Source organism: Falco naumanni, chromosome 17 (assembly GCF_017639655.2).
Source record: "Falco naumanni isolate bFalNau1 chromosome 17, bFalNau1.pat, whole genome shotgun sequence".
NCBI classification, from domain to species: domain Eukaryota; kingdom Metazoa; phylum Chordata; class Aves; order Falconiformes; family Falconidae; genus Falco; species Falco naumanni.
In genome coordinates this window covers 6567027-6582436 of record NC_054070.1, presented here as the reverse complement: position 1 = coordinate 6582436, position 15410 = coordinate 6567027, and the positions used below count along the sequence as shown (strand labels likewise).

The 15410-nt window shown below is 50.4% G+C and overlaps 1 protein-coding gene across 1 annotated transcript in view; it reads right to left on the bottom strand.

Annotated features, from left to right (window-relative positions):
* PLXNA2 (plexin A2) overlaps positions 1-15410 on the bottom strand; it is a 173881-nt gene that overhangs the window by 45245 nt on the left and 113226 nt on the right. The window contains 2 exon segments of the mRNA XM_040616779.1: positions 1416-1616; positions 11674-11788. Of these exon segments, the coding sequence (XP_040472713.1) occupies positions 1416-1616; positions 11674-11788 (316 nt within the window).

Here is a 15410-nt window from a genome sequence, read left to right as displayed (position 1 = left end):
GAGGTCCTTTCCCACTCCGTACTTCAGCCTAGCCTAGGATAGCACTGGCTGGAATTATTGACCTTCTCATGGATCTCCTGAGGGCCATGGCTGAGTGAATCCCGATGCTTTAGGCAAATTCCTGGTGTATTCTGAAATTCCCCTTATCACAATTAGCACCAAGGAGGCCTCATTCTGATGCTCTCTGTAAGTCAACCAAGAGCTGCTAAAAAGACTTAAAAAGGTGACCGAACGTTGCCATCCTCTTTGGGATGAGGGAATGACGATTAAACCAAAGCAGACTGCTTTGACTGTCCCCATGCAATAGTTGTGTATGGTTTTAACTTACGTTTGGTTGTATGGATTCACCTTGCCTGGGTTTTACTTAATGTGAAAGTAGCTCTTCTGTACAAATGATAGAGCTGTGAGCACAGAATTGCCCTTACATTCTCCACCTACAACTTCCTATTAGCCTAACAGGAACAAAAGTGCTTCTCTAATGTTTATAAATCACTTTGGATAGGAAAAGTACTATACAGTATTAATACATTTATTATCCACCAAGCTGCAAGGCCCAAAGACAACCAGTGATATATAAATACCCAGTGAAATTTTTAAAAATTCAAAACGTCATTAACAATTTAAGACCATCTGTACCGAATATTAACGCAGACCCTGTTCCGCTGCCTAAACCAAACTGAACATGCCCTGTTTGCCTGTGGACCTCTTTGAATGCACGGCGAGGAGGGGAAGGACCGTGCCCTCCCCTGCCCGTCCTCCAGATGAGGATGGTGCCATGTGAGACCCAGACGTGGGCTGCAGCTCGGAGGGTTGGCTCGCGTTCACCATATGCGTCTCAGCATCCCTGAGTGACTTTGGGTATTCTGGGGTAAAATTCTGCCAGGTCCACAGGCAGGGCTAACCCCATCCCATGGAGGAGCGCTATCCTCCCCTGCCTGCTTCTCCGGCAGAATCGTTCAGTTTCCCTCTCTCTGCTGTGCTGTGCTCTCTGCCCTGGCAGTTTTCCTTTCCCCCTCCTTCCAAGCACCACGCTGCTTTTCAGCATTACTGTATTCATCCAGCTACCGTGACCTGGAATTCGACAGCTCCCTGATAAGGGGGTCTGTGATTCGCCTTATCTCCCCCGTGTAAATTAGCCTGCCTTAACACCTTCCGTGCATCTCCTCCTCCTCCTCCCCTACCCCTTGCTGACCCCCCACAGTCAGATAGGGAGCTGCCAGATAAAGGATCTTCTCCCAGCCGGTGCTATAACGAAACACGCTGCATGCCCACGGTGGGTTCCCACCTGGAATTCAGGATTAGTTTAACCCCAAGACGTTCCATCAGCTCCGTGGCTGAGCCCAGCCCCTTCGCAGCTCTTTGGAGCTGACACCCATTTGGGGCACTTTTGCCAAGGTCCCCTCCCGGTCCCTCACCGAGCTGTTCTGGCACTGGACGCTGGAGCTGTTGAAGCGCAGGGCAGGCACGCGGTGGATCACACCCTGGATGCTGAGGACACACTCGTACCCGCGCTGGCCGGACTGGGGCTGGGGCAGGTTTCTCGCCTTCAGTGTGATGGGTTTTACCTCTCCCACCGGGATCAGGATCTCCTCTGTGGGGAAGAGCTGAGGACAGTCCTGGGGGAGCAATAAGAGAGAGGGGGGGGGTTATGGTGGTGATGGTGTGTCCGCAGGTCTGGCCAGGTCTCAGCCCACCTGCTCCGGTGGCCGGGCTGATGTCCCAGAGCATCCTCAGCACACAGGACCAGCCACTTCTCAGTCCACCCTCGCAGCTGCAGGTGAAGTGCAGAAATAAAGAAACCCCCATTACAGCCCCCCTTCTCGGGGACCGGCGCTGATTTTCTCACCGCAGCCACAGAAGGAACACCTCTTTTCGGGGAATAAATCGAAAGCATCCTCCCAGCTCTGAGCTTGCTGGAGTTTTATCTGCGGAGACACAAGCTCTCGCCCTGCCCTCCCACAGCAGCGACAGCGCGTTATCAGCTGCTCCAGCTCTGCCTGAGCCCCGCTGCTGCAGGAGGGCGATGGGCTGCACTCCCTGGGCCCCCTCCTAATCCCATTTCACTCCTTACACCCCTTGGCTGTGTGCTGCTTCGGAGCGAGACTGAGCAGCATGGGATGCACTTCCCTCTCGCTACCAGGTACGGTTCCGCTCTACTTTAGCTGAGTAAAATTACGCCAGTGTGCCACTAATTTCCAAGGCGATGTTAATTTCTGCTCTATCTGCTCTCACCCCTTACTGTGCTCCCACATCTCTGGCCTTTCTGAGATGCCCAGCCAGCTCACTGCCACGCTCCCACAGTTTTTCCCTTAGCTGAGGACTGCCTGGGTGGGATGCGTGCCTCCGCTGGCCGGCTGGGCAAGGCACCGGGACCTGAACTGCCCTTTGGATCTCTAAAGCAACGCTCCTCCCTGCTCTGTGCTTCTGGGAAGTGGAGGACGTCCAAGGACGGGAGGATTTGGTCACAGTCGGTATCCAGGAGAGTAGGGATGGGGTTTTCACAGATGGGATTAAGCACCCTAATCCTGATCCCCGTGGGCTTTCTGAAATACTGTCTAGTCTACAAGACTGGCCTTTTCTTTTAGGAATCACAGCAAAGGGTTTGGCACGGGCAATAAACTCAGCGCCTCCTCCAGCAAACAGCATTTGTAAAGGTCTTACCACTTTTAGGAGTGGTCATCCTTAGATCCGAGGAGCTGATACCAAGGAGGGATCTCTCACAGAGGACTGAAGCAAAAGCTAAATAATTTGTGTACAACTGGATCTCAGTATGTATCAGTGGGATGGATGCTGGGCTGTGATGGGAGTGCCACACATCCCTTCATGCACTGTGAAAACAGCAAAATTACCAACACATGATGGCACCTGCAGAGCTCCTGCCACTGGGTGTTCACTGAAGGGACCATCAGAGGGGGAGGAAGGGCAGCCCAAAGGTGCCAAACAGGCTCTGAGGCCCCTGGGACCCGAGACACTGGGTCTCTGTCTCCTTCACAACACTCCCGGGGCTTCAAAACCGTAAGCCTCCGATTCTCCTGGACACTTGCCCTTCAGGCACCCTAAGCCCTTTTACATTAGCCTGCAAAGAGCAAACGGCCTGCCAGCCTGCCCAGGGGACCCTGCCAGCCCCCTGGGCAGGAGGAAGGTGATGTCCTAGCCAAGCTCAGTGACTCAAGCGGGTGACAGCAGTGGCTCCTGCTGCAGATCAAAGTCTTTCCACACCTCTGGGATGCAACTGGGAGCTGCTCCAGGAATGCATTTTTTCTGAGGCAAATGCAAATTCAGGAGTGTATTACAGCCAGAGCCTTACGGTACTATCAATCACCCTGCCAGGCCAGAGCAAAAGCATTTTGGGAGGCAACCAGAACCGGCGAGGGATGCTGAGCTCCAGGAGCAAGGAGAGGCTGCTCAGCCGGAGTCCAGAGGAGGAGAAGGGAGGGAGTGGGGGGCTGAGACAAAACAAAAGTGAAAAGAAATTTCACTTCAGGGCTTTCCTGGTTAGGACTGGAGCCTCTTGTATGAATGAGGAGATTAAACAGGTCCTGCTCCTGCAACGCCAGGCATGAGGCTGGCTGATGACAGGCAGCTGAGCTGCGAATGACCCCTCCTGCGGTGCGAGGCCAGCGTGATGGGAGCTTCACCATCCACTGCAGGAATTAAACAGCCTCTTTCCTGAACCCCAAAGGCTTCAAACACTGACCTCAGGGCATTAAATAAAGGTGATGTCAAAGATGGTACTTCATCCTTGATAGTCATTTTATAAACAAGTTAAGGCTCAGGAGTTCTCAGTAGGAGGCAGTGAAAAAATGTGTAAGGATAGTTCCTCAGTCCCTGAAAAGAGCCTGATTTTCAAGAGTACAAACCAACATGAAACCGGAAGCGGTCTATTAAATATTCCATTGAAAACCATGTGAAAATATTTCAAACATCTGTGTGATTGCAATAAAGGAGCAAAGAAAAGAGCAAAATGCTGCTGCCTCCAAAACTATATATATATTCAGAAAACTAAGCACAGCAATTAAAGCCTTAAGTACAGAGAAGCATGATTTGTTTCCACTTCTGCCACTATCTGGCCAAAATAACGCAACTGTAATTTAATAGCAAGTTTTAATATTGCAGTAGCTCAAGACTTTGCTATGCAAGATGCTGTATGCAAAATAAAAGGAAACTCTCCCTGCAAACATCGTTCCACAGATGAGCAGATCTCCAGCTCCCCATGAGCACAAACTAGGTGTGTAAATGAAACTCTGAGACAAACCGCAAAAAAAGACCTAGGGAATGCCTGGTAATTGTGTGACGTTCCTCCCGTAAGATGTCAACACTGTAAGCATTATCTCTTCGTAACACACTGGGAGATACAGTTTTTCCTTGATTTATATACCAGGAACTGCAACACATAGAGACAAAGGCTCTGACCATCAGAAGTATTTACATTCTGTTTAGCTCTGATTTGCTTTGATCTAATGGAACTAGGTACCTAAGTACCTGTAAGTATCTGACGTTAAATGATTAATCCCAAGCTAAAGTAGAAGTTCTAGAGAAAAATGGACTGACGTCTCCCTTCCCGCTGCCAAATCCCAGAGTGGCACCCTAAGCCCTTTGCCACCCTGCCTTTAAAGTGAGGGAAATCATCCGGATGGCAACACGGGAGCCCTCCTCAGCAGGCTCCCGCTAGGACGGTGTATTTAGGGAGAAAATCCCCATCTCTCACTAATGACCACCAAGCACGCCAAGCCGCGCTCCCTCTCCAGCTCACAGCCAGACTGATGGGATGTTGTTTTGCTACTGGCTCAGGCAAGTTGTAAATGAGAAACAGATGCTACCCCAGTTTGGAGAAGCCAGTAGCTTAAACTGCTGCCTCATAAACCTTTTTAGTAGCACTTTTCCTTATATATTTTTTATTTTATTTCTAACAGGAACTTTCACGGATTAACAGCCAAGAGCGATTTTAAACTCCGACAGCCAGAAAACGGGCTATGCTGGCAAGGAAAGAAAAGCCCTTTTCTGCAGTGGAGCAGGTTTACAGGCTGGAAGGGAATGCCACCGTGAAGCTCAGCCCTGAGGTTCCTGCAGACCCTGAGATCATGGATCCAACCCCCAGCTCAGCCTCTACACCATCACCAGCAACCTCCTAAGATTCATGCCGTTCTCCATCCAACTGCCAGCTCTTCCGAGCTGACTTTGCATGCACATTACACACTGCACACCTATACCACCTTCTGCTCCAGATCTGGCTGCGTTTCAGGTTTTGCATTTAACCTCAAAGTCATATCGAGGACCAATGGGAGACAAACGGCTCCACTGCAGAGAGGTCCCCAGCTCTGTGGAAAGCTCGTGTTTGGGAGGAACAGCAACCTGGAGCCACAGAATCTTTTATCACACTATGATTGAAAACAAAAAATCTCCAGTCACATCACCAGTGGGAGAACCTCAGTGCACAGTCCTGAAAATAATGAATATGTTATGGACCATTATCCCTCCTGGCCACTGCCGTCCGTGAGATGACTGTTGAAGAAATGTTTCTTCCTTTAGAGACATGGGAAAGGACTCACATTTTCAAACCTGGTCTCCAGTGCTGAAAATGCTGGTAGCAAAAATTGTTCTGCCATCATTAGAGATGAGTAGGAAATAATAGATTATTTTTTTTTTCCCTTTGGTTTCAGCGAGAGGAAAATGTCACATTGGGATTCTGGTGAAAAAAACAGGCATGCAGCCTGTGAGTGCACATCACTCGGGGAAACACCGAGAGAGGCAGCCCCTCTGTGCTGGCTGACAGCTACAGTGATCACACTAATAAGGGGATATACATTTTGGGATGGAGCGACATATAGGAAGATGCCACACAACTGAAAGCCCAGAGCACTGGTGGGGAGCCACAATTGCTGCTGGCGGTTGCTGCTGAATTTATCAGATGAATGAGTGAAGCCGCAAGAGCTGCAGGGGCTGGCGGAGGGCATGGGTCTTGCTCGGACGCCGCACGCCTTGCAGAAGCGCTGCTGGAAGCCCTCTCCTCCCTCTTTGTGCCATTTCCCATCCAGGCTCATTGTTCAGCTTGCAGGTCTTTTTATTTACGTGGGTTTTAAATCGCTGCCGCAGTGATGTACACCTACGTCCCTGCACACACAGGCATTCCCATGGGGTGTGGGGGGGGATCGGTCTTATGGGGGTGCTGCACCGCAGTCCCACACTGCACACACAGAGCTGCAGGGGGGTGATGCCGTATGAAAGCCTGGCAGGCTGCTTTGTCCATTCACCACCTCTTCTACCTGATCTAAAAGGCAGTGGCAAGACAAATTATTTCGTTAGGGATATATCAGCAGCTTTAGCAACGCCTCTGTCGATGCTTATTCACCTTATAGGAATTTGTGATGAACTGGGAAGCGGTTGGCAGGGCCAGTCCTGCTGCTGGGATTGGAGCTGTGTGGCTGTGGCAAAGGTCTTCTCGTGGTGGCGAACAACAAGAGCATCCCTGGTTTGCAGGGCTCGGGTCTGGGTGCTCGATTCTGTGCTTCCCCAAGCTAGTGCCAGGAAGAGCTGAGCATCCAGAAAATACAGAATAAAAGGCAGACTGCAGCCAGTGGAATATACAATTTGTTCCATAATCAGTTTACTTTGTTTTTTAATTCATGAGAAGTAAATCCTGCAGTGAGTTAGAAAGGCCATTTATTGCCTCCTCTCGCTAAACAAACACACGCTGAATCCTCTCATTATCCTTCTTGACTTGTGTACACCAGAATAAACACAAATCAGAAGATCTGCTGGAGAAAGACAAGACTCCGACACATGAGTGGCACAGACTCTCAGGGAATAATCTGCCTATGAAGTATCATTGCACACAATTTACGAAGACATTTTATGCTTCTCCAATACTTTTTAGCCTCAAAGATTCCAAGGTCTATAAATACCTTTTACCCGCGATACCCATCTGTCTCTGAAGTAGAACAGAGCACCCATGGTTATTATTTGTGTTTAACAGAGCAGTTTTAGTAGGTCAAATCTTCCTGCTCTTATTTGGAAAAAATTGCCTAGAAATGGCAGGCATTTCTTTTGACTACAGGATTCAGTGCAAATGGAAGAAAATACAATGTTTTTGTGCTTTTTGTCTTAAAAAGAAACAATAAAAATGCTCCGCAATTGTTAACTTGCCACACGTATTTTAATGTTATAAACATAAATGAATCTGGCACATGAATGTAAACCCCTGGCTCACAGTTGTGTTCCCAATGATATAAATTACGGTCCCCGTCACTCATGGAAACGCATTATTTTTCATTTATGCTACTGGAAAGGAGAGCAGACCTTGCTCCTTAGAAACCAGACATGAAAAGAAAGGCAACTGAAGCGAGACTTTTTTCTGACTGGTAAATTCTTACCCGATGCCCTTTTGTCCTGAGCTCTGCGCTGTAGGCGCGTGCTGTAACCCAGGTCTTCACCATTAATTTATGAAATACCGTGATATTTACAGCCATGCAAATGTAGGAAGGCTGGAGAGCCTATTTCTCCCCCGTAAACAACCCTTTGTGTACCAGAGGTGAGGACAGGAGCAATTCCCCCCGCACACGGCTGGGTTACAGGTGGGAGCATCTCTCCTGGCTCCCTGCGCTGCTCCCAGCCCCGGCAGCCCTGCGGAGCGCTTTCCTGCATGGCTTTTTCCCTTCCAAACACCAAACACTGTAGGTTATACACACCGTAAATCTACTGATGGAAAAAGCGTTGCCAATAAGCTCAGAGCAATCTTCTCAAATTGAGATGAGTTAATCTTGCTACAGCTGGGCTTTTTGTTACTACTGGTACTTTTTCCGACAAACACATCTCTCAGAAGTTAGACGTGACCCAGCAAAGCCATTTGCTGAGTTTGGTGGACTTGGATATGGCTCTGAGTTATCTCCTACACATCAGAGAGGTTCCCATTCAGGTATTCAACAGTGGGGATTGTAAGGACAGATATGAGGAAGGTTTGATTTTGTTTTGTTTCCTACAAGGCACATCAAGCAGCACTCAGCAGCCAAAAGCACAGCCAGGGGCAAAGGTGTTGCTCTAAAAGCAATGAGAATTTAAAGGAGCCAGACCAGAGCCGAAATCTGGCTCTCTGCTAAACTCCCAGAATCTGAAGCTCTCTGTCCCCGACACAGCATCTCACACATGGAAATGGCATTATCTACACACAGCAGACTTGAAAGAGGGATGGGATCCCACATTCCGGGAAACTAATAGGATTTATTTGGTTCTAACTGTCCACCAGGATGGGGGTGTAAGGATGTACTTATTTATCTACATCCCTCTTCATCTGCTTGTTTTCTACATTTAGAGAGAGATATCTTCAAGCCTCACACACGCTCACAAACGCAGCCACCTCAGACATATTAAAATGATATCAAAGGATATCGTAGCTTTGCAAAGTGAGACAATGAGTGGTACACACCACAAGACCTCTTGGAGAAACCCTGCTTCTGTGGCAGCACACCAGCCCCAGAACTTCACTTTCCCATTGCTCTTTGGATAGCAATGTCCAAGCTGGCACATTCTGCGGACAAATGAAGCCTCAGGCTAAGAAAAAGCTGAGCAAATAGAGTTGCTTACCTCATTATTCACTCCTAGAGAACTGGCTACCCGGAGGCAGAAGCCTCAAAAAAGTTGGGTTTACCCCATGTGAGAAACGTCGCACCAGATGGAGGATATCAAAGCCAGCCAGCTCCGTCCTGGAAGACATCCCTCCTTTACAGGCTGTGAAGGGTTCTGTATTTCTCTACCAATGACTTCAAACCAAACATGCTTTGCACATTGTCAGTTTTGCAAATACAACAGCATGATGCAAACCAGCGCTCTGGAGGTCAAGGGGCGCCTTTTTCCATGCACCACAAATGCCTGTGGTTATCACTTACCTGTGGCTTCTCAGGCCACTCGCTACCCCCTGCCAAAGCACCGACCCATCTTTGGAGGCTGTCCTCTGCATCACCCGCCTCTGCTGCCGAGCAATGCCCTTAGATTTTAGTAAACAATTCCTGTTGACAGGGCAGGCAGAAAGACAAAAAAAGCTTGTTCTCTCGGTTGTATTTTCATGGAAAGCAGAGCAAAAAGGCAGCATTTAGCTCAGTCAGTGCAGCCAGAAGACTGCAAGGAGCAAGTGTACAGCTCATGAAGAAGGGCTTTCTTTCCCCCATCACCTTGTAGAGTGGCTGAGGCTTTGAGCTCTTTTCCTTTCTCAAGGCAGACGACTCCTAGGAGCATCAAAGGGAGTTCGTTACACATGGAATCCCACTGGGACATGAATTCTGATGGGCCAGGAGTAAAAGGGAATATTCAAGATATTTTCTCTTAAATTAAATATAAAGGTACGAGAAAATTTCCAACCCCTGTGTGTGAATACATGTGCAAATCTTACATGAGAAGAGGCACATGGGACTGAAAGTAGGGCAGCACGTGCCGGCACTGCTCCCTCCGCGGCAGAGGCACCACCATGGTTATCACCGCAGTGCCAGCAGCACTGCTCCGGCTCCAAGCACAACCAGCTCCCTGCTAGGAAGGCAGCGATGCTGGTGAGCGCATTTTGCTGATACATCAGGCCATGACACAATGAGAACATTGTGATCTGAATTGTTTTAAGAGAGGAAACTCTTTATGAGGCATTTATTTCATGCCTTGCGTTAGCCGGAGTGAAATGCCTGCAATAAAGGCATTAGCGCTGCGCTGTGTACGCAAGTGGCAATTCATTTGCCTTAAATAAGCGAACAAATTAGCTTTTGGTGGCTGGGTTTGCCTGGATGTTCAGAGGTCTGGAGAAGTCAGGATGAACAGTGAAGCATCTGTATCGTTATCATCAGCCCTTATCAAAACTAATCACCAGGAAGGTGTTAGATATCACATAACATCCCCTGGTAAGGAAACCTCTACAAGATGAAGACGGCAGAGGAAGTTCTTTGGAGACACGGCAGTCCTGTGATCCCAGCAGGAACTGGCAGAGATACCAACTCCTCCACTCGCTCCCTCTGTGTGATCTCGGGCAAGTCCTGTGCGTTCCCAGGAGAAAAATGCAGATAATGGGATTGTCCTACTTTACCACAGACTTGTCAGACACTTCTAAGACCATGGGGTTGAAGACTATAAAGCTGAGAACTATAATTGTAAAGCCTGGGAAGATAGTGATGCTTTGAGTGTGAAGGAGAAAAACTCCACATCATTCGAGAGAAGGAAACCCAAAGGTTTTTGCTTTCTCTTGTTATGTTGAAAGGAAGTTTCTTGACTTTGAACTGGACTGAGAAAGCTTTTGGTTTGTCCCCAGGGTGGATGCTTTTCCTTGGGCATCCATTCCCTTTGCCGCATGGGGCAGCTCTTTGAGGCTGCTGCGTGAGCCCCTCTTCTCCTCCCTTGCAGATGGCTGAAGGCAGCGTCTGCTCCAGTGTACTCTGTCCATCCCTCAGCTCTTGCAGATTCCCGCTGAGGCATCTACACATGGAGTTTATTAACTGTTCTTGCCTTCTATCTGTGTGCCTCTTGGCAGCATTTTGACCAGAAAGACCCATGAGTTAAGTTTCAAGTTCACTGTTGGTTTAGCTGCAGTCTGGTGGCTTCAGTCACTTCTTTTTAATGGCTCAGTGTTTTACTCTACTGACTGATCTCTTCTGCTTTTCTCTATCTCCATTACTCACTGATACGGGTTTGTCTTGATGCTGGCTAACCTTATTCTCCTTTTTTTTTTTTCCCTAATATTTGTGTGTGTCCTCACTGCTGCCTTTCCCGCTTTCCAAGATGCTCAGGATTTTCAAAGCACCTTTAAAACCCTTTTTTACCCTTGCAGCTTTAGGACCTGCACCCATTTCAGGTGCTACAAAGCCACATGTAGGAGCAGTGAAGGCAAAGACCAGAACCCTACCAGCATCAGAGGCTGTATCTGCTCTGTACTTGGTGAACCTGAAGCAGACAGCAGCATGGGAATCAGACAAGACAACGGATGCAGGAGCCCCAGACCAAGGCGCTGGTGACCTTTGATCAGGAATTGGTGCTAACAAACTCCTTTCCTCCATGGATCTCTCTGCCTCGGGACATGCAGAATATCTGGCAGAGCTGTTAATGGGCTATGCCTCCTTCCAACTGTTAAAAGCATTTTTGGACTTGAGCCCCACTTGAGCCTTTTATTAACTGCTAAGAGTGATGGCTCCTGGTCAGCAGCACTGGAACCTGGATCAAGTCTCTTTTGCAAAGTCTGGGGCTCTTCACATCTGTAATTCCCTTCTTAATCAGTTTACAGTCAGGCTCCTGCCACAAATGTCAGCCCTGCCCGCACAACCCACTGAAGGGGTCCCACCAAGAACTCTGCATCTGACTTGTTGCTTACCGTCGGGCAACTCCTCACACACCTTGTGTGTAGAGCCAAGTTGCTGAAATGCGCTGGTCTCTGAGAGCCCTGAAGGAAAGCACTACAGCAAATAACAGTCACTGTTGAACCTGAGTGCACCCACACGTCACAGGTGGGATCAGCTTTGGTGTTCAGGTCAAGACACACCGCATTAGCTAGACTGGCACTTTCTTGCTACGCTCCTTTAAAGCTGCACCTTTTTTATGGCAGCCCAGAGAGGAGCCTTGACCCACAGAAAGTCAAAAAACTTCACATAAACATTAGTTATGCTAATTGTGCCATAGAAAAGCAAAGAAGAAAGAGCTGAAACCCCAGTTTGGTACCTCAGAGATGTTGATCCGTCCCTCCTGAAAGGAGCATGTGGTGGGGTCATGGGTGCAGAGGTTCCGGTACTTGCACCAGTGGCAGCGGAAAGCGCTGTTCACACAGGACAGGCACCTGGGGGGAGAAAGGAGGAGTACAGGGGAGGTTATTACCTTGGGAGGTCTATGCGGTAACAGACCTAGCCAGAAGTCCTGGCTCAGGGTCCTTCATGAGAAAAGAATTTCTTTGGAGGGATGTTTCAATACAACAAAGCTAATGAACAGGTTTGGGAAAACACACACACAAAGTCTTTAAGCAACCTCACAATTCGTTTCATAACAAACTACAAGCTGCGATTTATTGCACGTCATGGCATTGCTGTAAAATAAAGCACAATATTGCACAGACACCAGACTTGATTTTTAGTTTCTAGAAAGTGGAAAACAAGGCAAGCCTGGCAAAAAAACGGAGTGGTTGTTTTACAAGTCAGGAATGCTCCAAGTCAATGGTAACACTTCTGTTTGGCCTTGGAGTGCAAAGAGTCCAGCAAGCGCTTTTGATTCATGTTGGAAGAAATTAACTGTTTATGAAATGATTTTGAAGGAATGCAGACACTTCTCAGTCATGGGGTGGCCCAGCTGCCAGCGAACTGCCTGGGTGATTTTTATCCCACACTAACTGGCGGCCAGTTAGATGCACGGCCCGTGACAGCTGCTAATATTTGCAGTAACCACCTTCATCATCTCCGAGGCCAGCCCTTCGTGCCACGTGTCGGTGTTTTGGTGACCATCTGCTGGCATAAGTGTAAGCTGTGCCCATGGAATTCAGCTCCATGCCATAAACTGCAGCTCTGGAGACTGTGGTGCTGCCTGGAGCAGGCATGTGCTGGAGCCAGCTGCACGGGGCAGGGATGCTCTGGAGCCAGCTGCACGGGGCAGGGATGCTCTGGAGCCAGCTGCATGGGGCAGGGATGCGCTGGAGCCAGCTGCATGGGGCAGGGATGCGCTGGAGCCAGCTGCATGGGGCAGGGATGCTCTGGAGCCAGCTGCATGGGGCAGAGATGCTCTGGAGCCAGCTGCATGGGGCAGGGATGCTCTGGAGCCAGCTGCATGGGGCAGGGATGCGCTGGAGCCAGCTGCAAGGGGCAGAGATGCTCTGGAGCCAGCTGCATGGGGCAGGGATGCTCTGGAGCCAGCTGCATGGGGCAGGGATGCGCTGGAGCCAGCTGCATGGGGCAGGGATGCTCTGGAGCCAGCTGCATGGGGCAGGGATGCGCTGGAGCCAGCTGCATGGGGCAGGGATGCTCTGGAGCCAGCTGCATGGGGCAGGGATGCGCTGGAGCCAGCTGCATGGGGCAGGGATGCTCTGGAGCCAGCTGCATGGGGCAGAGATGCTCTGGAGCCAGCTGCATGGGGCAGGGATGCGCTGGAGCCAGCTGCATGGGGCAGGGATGCTCTGGAGCCAGCTGCATGGGGCAGGGATGCTCTGGAGCCAGCTGCAAGGGGCAGGGATGCTCTGGAGCCAGCTGCACGGGGCAGGGATGCGCTGGAGCCAGCTGCATGGGGCAGGGATGCTCTGGAGCCAGCTGCAAGGGGCAGAGATGCTCTGGAGCCAGCTGCATGGGGCAGGGATGCTCTGGAGCCAGCTGCATGGGGCAGGGATGCTCTGGAGCCAGCTGCAAGGGGCAGGGATGCGCTGGAGCCAGCTGCATGGGGCAGAGATGCTCTGGAGCCAGCTGCATGGGGCAGGGATGCGCTGGAGCCAGCTGCATGGGGCAGGGATGCGCTGGAGCCAGCTGCAAGGGGCAGAGATGCTCTGGAGCCAGCTGCATGGGACAGGGATGCGCTGGAGCAAGCCCAGGGCCAGCACAGACAGATGGGCATCGCCAGGGAAGTGGGAGTGTGGCCGTAAGCAGGAAACCCTGGGAAATGAGGCAAGGGGGTCTCTGGGCAGAGGTGCCAGGGCAATGCATCTTGTGGGCTGCTGCCACAAGAATGTGTGTTTTAATAACTCAATTGTATTTTCCTTCTGATGCATTCGTAGTGACCTTAATAGCTAAGGAAACTTATTCTAATCATGGACAAGCAAATCTGGGGGAGAATATAAAGAGCTGCAAGCTTATTTAATTACTCATTTGTTTCACCCATTTCTGCCTCTGTTTTGGTCTGCAGCACTTCTCCTACCCTCACTCACCTGGCCTAGCCCTGGCTTCTGGCTTTCCTGCCTGGTGCTGGTGGAGGCCTCTGCTTCCCCCAGCACCACTGGGTCCAAGGGAGGATCACCTCTCTGATCACCCAGGCCAGCGGCTTGGTTCAGCATCTCTTGCTGTATCGTGATTTTCTGGCTGCTGCTTTCAGCTCTGCTCAGCCTCAGCTGAGTGGGGCGAGGGGCTCCTGGCAGGATCCTGAGCTCTCAGGTGTTTACACCAGGCCATCACCTTTGCTCTTTGATCCCTATCCAGCTTTCTAAATGACCAGTGTCTCTCTTTTGCTTCAGAAAGTGCCTCTCTCCACCTCATCTATCCCTTATTAAAAAAGACTCAACACAGAACCCACCACAACGCTCCCTGACCCATTTGCAGCTCCCTGGGAACACAGGGACACAGGGATCCATGCACCTGAATGCTGAACCATCTCAGCCCGGGGGGTCACAACAGCTGGATCCAGCACAGGAGGTTTCACAGGACCAGTCTGCAAAAGCAGCACGTTCCTGTCCAGCCCCAAGCCCCTCCTGCCCCTCTCAGCCTAATGCCACCTCCCAAGGTGTATGTACTTCATACACCACAATGGCTTCTTGGACTGCCGTGCAGCCACAAAGGGCACGGCTGCTCCCTGCTCTCTCCAGACACCCTTGCCATTGCAACGAAGAGTCTCAGGATCAATAGGTCTCTCTTCTCCGCTGGCTGAGACCTGTATTCCTTCCTCCTTTTTGCATGCTGTGATTCATTCCTGCCAGGCTGGCTCGTGCCCTTGTTGAACTCACTGATAACGAGTCCAGTATGATGTAAGTGCTGCAGAATTTACCACCGTGTTAGCACTTTATCTCCGAACACAAGCTGGTAGAAAGGCATGATCAGATGAAGCCAAATGACAGGCTAGGAGAGATGCATTGCATTGCCTCTCCTGATTCAAACCGCAGCTCCTAAATGAGAACAGGGGTCCCCCTGATGCCATCCCTCATGCAAATTCAAAGCCACAAGAATTCAGAGGAACTGCTGGAGGGACTGCAAGTGCTCGCAGCTAGAGGAGAGGCTGGTGCTGGACAGCCTGACCGAGGGGCAAGGATATAAGGGCAGAGTTGTGCATGAGGGGTAGCATGAGAGGAGGCAGGGGTCATTAGGGTAATGAATACAGACCGCTGTGAGAGGCAGCGGGGGGGGGGGCCGGGGGGGGGGACGGGCTGAAGGACTCACAGGGCTCCTTTCATCCCAGTGCCTCTGCTCTGTGTTATGGCTCAAAACAAAATTAAAAGAAAAAATGAATGCATGCCTAGAAAAACGGCAGGCCAGCCAAGCCCATCAGCATACACAACCCTCTTCCAAGCTCAGCAGGAAAGGCCCTGTAGCTTGAGGCTTCGAATCCAGCGCAGAAAGATTGGGAATGACCCCATGCTGGCCCTTCTTGACTCCCACCAGCCAGCCTGAGCAGCGAATTGTGCTCCTGGAGTAAAGCTGGCAGCTGACCTGCCACAGGAGATGCTGCCCAGCCCCGCCATTCACTGTCCAACTTCTGGCAGGTCCTGCCCACATTTCATTTTG